At 37.9% G+C, this 6,063-nt stretch overlaps 1 protein-coding gene across 1 annotated transcript; it reads left to right on the forward strand.

The window, feature by feature from the left end:
* The first annotated feature begins 2,853 nt into the window (after positions 1–2,853).
* On the forward strand, positions 2,854–3,807 carry LOC112865951 (olfactory receptor 8B3-like). Its single transcript, XM_025928982.2, has one exon. It carries the CDS (start codon positions 2,875–2,877, stop codon positions 3,805–3,807), a length of 933 nt encoding a protein of 310 aa, XP_025784767.1. The 5' UTR covers positions 2,854–2,874.
* Positions 3,808–6,063: the final 2,256 nt, after the last annotated feature.

The following is a 6,063-nucleotide window of genomic DNA, read 5'->3' on the forward strand; positions in this document are numbered from 1 at the left end:
AAGTAACCCAATTAAAAAATGGGAGACGACATGAATAGACATTTCTCCAAAGAAGACATACAGATGGTCAATGGACAAATGAAAGGATGCTCAACATCACTCATCACCAGGGAAATGCAAATCAAAATCACAATGAAATATCATTCATACCTATCAGAATGGCTAAAATGAACAGCACAAGAAACAACAGGTGTTGGTGAGGATGTGGAGAAAGGGTGACTCTCATGCATTGTTGGTGGGAATGCAAACTGGTGCAGCCACTGTGGAAAACAGTATGGAGGTTCCTCAAAAAGTTAAAAATAGAATTACTATATGATCCAGTAATTCCACTATGGTGTATTTACCCAAAGAATACAAAAACACTAATTTGAAAAGCTCTATGAACCCCTAGTGTTTATAATAGGTAAAATATGAAAGCAACCCAAGTGTCTATTGATAGATGAAGGAAGAGGCGATATGTATATACAATAGAATTTTACTCAGTCATAAAAAAGGAATGAAATCTTGCTATTTACAACAACATTGATGGATATAGATTGTATAATGCTAAGTTAAATGTCAGTCAGAGAAAGATGAATACCAGAAGATTTCACTCATATGTGGAATTTAAGAAACAATAAAGAAAAAAAGAGACCAAAAAAACAGACTCTTTTTTTTTTTTTTTTTTTTATTTAAAATTTTTTTTTTCAATGTTTTTATTTTATTTTTGGGACAGAGAGAGACAGAGCATGAACGGGGGAGGGGCAGAGAGAGAGGGAGACACAGAATCGGAAACAGGCTCCAGGCTCTGAGCCATCAGCCCAGAGCCCGACGCGGGGCTCGAACTCACGGACCGCGAGATCGTGACCTGGCTGAAGTCGGACGCTTAACCGACTGCGCCACCCAGGCGCCCCAACAGACTCTTAACTATAGAGAACAAATTGATAATCTTACCAGGGGGGAGGTGGGTGGGAGTAAGAGTCAAATAAATTAAGGGGATTAAGAGTACATTTATCATGGGTGCCTGGATGGCTCAGTCGGTTAAGTGTCTGACTCTTGGTTTTGTCTCAGGTCATGATCTTGCAGTTCATGGGTTCAAGCCCTGCATAGGGCTATTCACTGACAGCACCAATCCTGCTTGGGATTCTCTCTCTCTCTCTCTCCCTCTCTCTTCATTTCCCCTTCTCTCTCTCTCTCTCTCTCTCTCTCTCTCTCCCTCCCTCCCTCTCCCTCCCTCCCTCTCCCTCCCTCCCTCTCTCTCCCTCTCTCTCTCTCTCACACACACATAATAAATAAATAAACATTAAAAAGTACACTTATTGTGATGAACACTGAATAAGATATAGAGTTGTTGAATCAGTATACCTGAAACTAATAAAATTGTACCTTAATTATACTGGAATTTAAAAAATTTAAAAAACACCTTTAAAAGTGAGAAAGGTGTTAACCTTTCTTTTTGGAGGTGACCCAGGAGAGATAACAACTGAATTGAATTACTGCAATATTTGAAATATTTAAGAAAAAGAAATAGGGCTGTAGGCAAACTCTATGGAAAGTTTTCATTTAGGATATGGGAAGAAAGGGAGAAAGAACTTACGCAATAGATTTTCATTAAGAGATGAAGATGATAGAAAGATGGGAGTTTAGTTTTGCCTCTGCCTTGGGGAATGTACAATCCTTAGAGTGAAATGTAAACTTGATTAGCTATTGAGTCCCTAAAGAACTAAAGAGAGATTGTGGTCCCGAGTGTAAACACAATCAATCCCTTTATTTCTCTTTTGTACATAGACTCTATTCCTTGGGATGGAGACTGAGCAAACATCTACCCTGTTTATAATCAAGTGCACTTTATCATTAAACTCACATTCAGTCTTCTGTGTCTTAAGTAGCAAATGTGATGATAATAAAGACTTTGGTCTCTGCTGCTTGAGAGGAATGAAAGTTATAATCAGAAATTATGATATATAGTCCAGAAATATTTGAAGGGCATATCTGAAATTAAGTATGGGCTAAATCCTTTCAGAATTAAAGAAACCAAGGCCTCAAGAGCCTGACATTTCCTTTCCAAGACTACAGGGGTAAATACCAAAGATAAGGATGCACTGAGGTTTTCTGGCCTAAGGAGGGTGAGTTTCTGAATTCTGTTTATATCAATGTCCTTATTGATTTGACATGGAAGTCCAAAAATGTAAGGTAAGCCACTTCCCTCCCCCCCGCCATTTTGTGTAGTCCTAAGACTCAAGTAAAATTGACAGGAGAATATGTTTCAGGGGATAAAAGAATGTTCAGAGATCAAAGGGTTCAGGGGATGTAGTATCTCAGTCAGTTCCCTCTCCATGGGTGGAACCCTCAATGTTCTAGATTTATGACGTTTTCTCTGTGACATGGGACAGTAACTCAACCTCACCTAGACTCTGGTCCTTTAGTGTTGGATCAGGAACAATATTCATGGTTCCTAATCCACTAAGTCTAATCTGGCCCATTAGAGGCCAGCTTCAGCTTGTTAGGGTCTCTGCCTCCAACTTTTCTGGTGATGAGAAGGTTCAAGTGAATGAAGAAATAGTGAGATGGGAGAAGGATGATTCTGTCGTGGGCCATGCTTCTTCTTACTCACCTTGGTTTTCCAGCAGTCACGTTGGCATGTGGCAGCACTGGCTTTCCCTCTTAAGGCAAAGTTTGTGATGCACTTTGCTACATTTAGCTTATTAAGACTCTAGTAAGGGAAAGTCCCTGTCACTTAGTCTCATGTTGATGGAAAAGGCAGATTCAATGGGTCCGGGTTGGGCTAGTCTTAGACATTGCCAGTGTACACACTCTCTTGTGGGATGAGATATTGCAGGAAGAGCTGAGTTTTTCTGAGTTTTCTTGTGTGTCCACAGATCCCCTTAGAAAAGAATGACTCCTGGAAATGCCTCTTCTGTGACTGAATTCATTCTGGTGGGATTAACAGACCTATCAGAACTCCAGCTTCCCCTGTTCTGCCTATTTCTAGTCATGTATGTGGTCACTGTGTTGGGAAATATGGGCTTGATCATTTTAATTGGGCTGAATTCATACCTACACACCCCCATGTACTTTTTCCTCTTCAATTTGTCCTTCATAGACCTCTGCTATTCTTCAGTATTTACACCAAAAATGCTGATGAATTTCCTATCAAAGAAAAATATTATCTCTTATATGGGATGCATGACCCAGCTTTACTTTTTCTGTTTTTTTGTAATTTCTGAATGCTATGTGCTGACATCAATGGCCTATGATCGCTATGTGGCCATCTGTAACCCACTTTTGTATAATGTTGTCATGTCCCCTAAAGTGTGTTCCAGCCTTATGCTTGGTTCATATTTGATGGCATTTTCGGGTGCTATGGCCCACACAGGATGCATGCTGAGACTGACCTTCTGTGATGCAAACACCATCAACCATTATTTGTGTGACATCCTCCCTGTGCTCCAGCTTTCCTGCACAAGCACCTACGTGAATGAGCTGGTGGTTTTCATCGTGGTGGGCATCAACATCATTGTGCCCAGTGTCACCATCTTTGTGTCTTATGGTTGCATCCTCTCCAGCATCCTCCCCATCAGTTCCACTGAGGGCAGGTCCAAAGCGTTCAGCACCTGCAGTTCCCACATAATTGCTGTTTCCTTGTTCTTTGGGTCAGGTGCAATTATGTATCTTAAACCATCTTCTGTTGGGTCTATGGATGAGGGTAAAATCTCTTCTGTCTTTTATACCAATGTGGTTCCCATGATGAACCCCTTAATCTATAGTTTGAGGAACAAAGATGTTAAAATTGTTCTGAGAAGAACCCTCGGTAGGAGAGTGTTTTGATCAGAAACAGTGTCTGTGCAAGTGGTCATAGGGTAGGGATATTTCGTGTGTTTATTTATAGTATTTTTAGTGGAAGTCTTCCTATCCTGTTTCTCACTGTGGTGAAGGAAATATGAGTCTTCTCTCAATCTGTTTCTGTTTTTTTTTTTTTAGGTTTGATCTGATTCCTTTGATTACCATTTTTACAACTTTTGCTCCTTTTCCTCATTTTTCCTATTTAAGAATAACATTAAGAAACATATTCTAAGATTAGATTATTTAACCTCTAATAGCTTCTCTTTTTTATATATGGAAGGATATTTTAAGCCTAATTATACTTTAGAATCACTTGTTGAACTTAAAAAAAGATGGAGATACTGAGTCTCAAATCCAGAGCTTATGATATGGAAAACAGGATATATATGCATGTTTTAAAACTTCATGGGTTAATATGCTGCTCACCAAAAGTGAAAGACTTGATGTAGAAAAGTAGAATAATAGTATCTTTTTCACAGGTCTATTGGAAGCAACAAATAAAATAATGTGGCAACTACCATCAGAGCATAAAAAAAAAAAAGAAACATATTTATCTGTTTTTTAAAAAGTCATTAATGGACTTTTTTCCTGGAAAAAGATGAATGATTTAACAAATGATCAATAAAATAATACAAGTGTTAACTTGTGCATTGGGGGGTTTCTTAACTGACACTTGTAATGTGCAGTTGGAACCATGAACTAGACGATCTGTCTCTATTCCTTTCTTTCCATTGTACTGTGGGCAGGATTATGACTCCTTCAAATGCCAATGTTTCACAATTATAAAAGATTCCATAACAACTATCAATTTTACTCCACTTTGCAGCTGCAAACCCTACACATTAAACTTCTTTTAGCAGAGATTTCATTTTTACCACTCAAAGTCACACATAATAGATTGTTAATATTTATTGGGGTTAATGATTAATTAAAGTCACACAGCTTCTTCATAGAGAAGTCTAGAATAGACTATTAGCTACTTGATTTCAAGTCAACTACTTTTTCTAGTATACTTTCTAATTCACTTTATTTTTATTTTAGTAAACATGAAATATGAGAAAACTTTTCTATTTTGAATGCTGACATTTTTGCAAGAAAAGAAAAATGTGAAATGTTTTCAGAGTCTTCTAATTAAAACAAGACACAGGAAGAAAGATTTTCCAGGAACATGCCATTATTCTATGGCCCAAAGAGATATATGGCCAATAAATCAGAGGTCCCTCAGTAGGGAATGGACAATAAAATTTTAGAAACCATATTTCATTCTGAATTTATAACCTGCTCCATAGAATACTGTAATTATCCTTCACTTTCCATGAAGTTTTCATTAAAACTTATAATATACCCATATTAATAGTGGTCTTGGGAATGAAGACCAATAGCTATGCTCACATTTGTAGGGAACCAGGTAGGGTAAGCAGCGATAAAATAATGAGTTTTAATCAAGTTAGGAAGAAGGAATAGAGTGTAAAATGATGAGAAAGGAAAGTTTTCTGTGACTCCATTCTTTTGGGAAGGCCCTAGAAATAGTATGTGGATGACAGGACTTCTCTTGATAGAATAAAATCTTAAGTTATTTGATATTTAAAAAGTTAAATTCACAAGACTGGTAGACCTGGGAACAATAAAATCACCTCTGCTTTTTGGTGGCTTTCATATATTACTCCCGTATGGATTTTGAAGTATGGAAATCTCAAACCGCAGCTAGACAATGGCAATTTGAAAGAACTATTTGGTCTATGGCCATAACACCCTGACTGCGCCCAATCTTGTCTGAATGCGCTATTTGGTGAATAAATGAAATGGTGACAGTGTCTTTTCTGTAGTGGAATGTTGGATTGTTTTTCTTTTGAGAAAACTGCAAATTGATGAACACTCAAAAATCCTTAATATGTTGCATGGAGTGACAACTTAAACATTTTCTAAGATAACTTTAAAAACATTCACTATTTTACTCTTTTTCCAATCTCTACTCACTATTTAGGTATTTTGAAAGTTAGCATAGCTAGATCGTTGGCTTGATTGTTTTTGAGGCATTTGGCATTGCTAAATCCATGACCTATGGTTTTTTTTTTTTTTAATTTTTTTTTTCAACGTTTATTTATTTTTGGGACAGAGAGAGACAGAGCATGAGCGGGGGAGGGACAGAGAGAGAGGGAGACACAGAATCGGAAACAGGTTCCAGGCTCTGAGCCATCAGCCCAGAGCCCGACGCGGGGCTCGAACTCACGGACCGCGAGA

The sequence above is a fragment of the Puma concolor genome, chromosome D1, assembly GCF_028749965.1.
Source record: "Puma concolor isolate L17-30 chromosome D1, mPumCon1.1.hap2, whole genome shotgun sequence".
NCBI classification, from domain to species: Eukaryota; Metazoa; Chordata; class Mammalia; order Carnivora; family Felidae; genus Puma; species Puma concolor.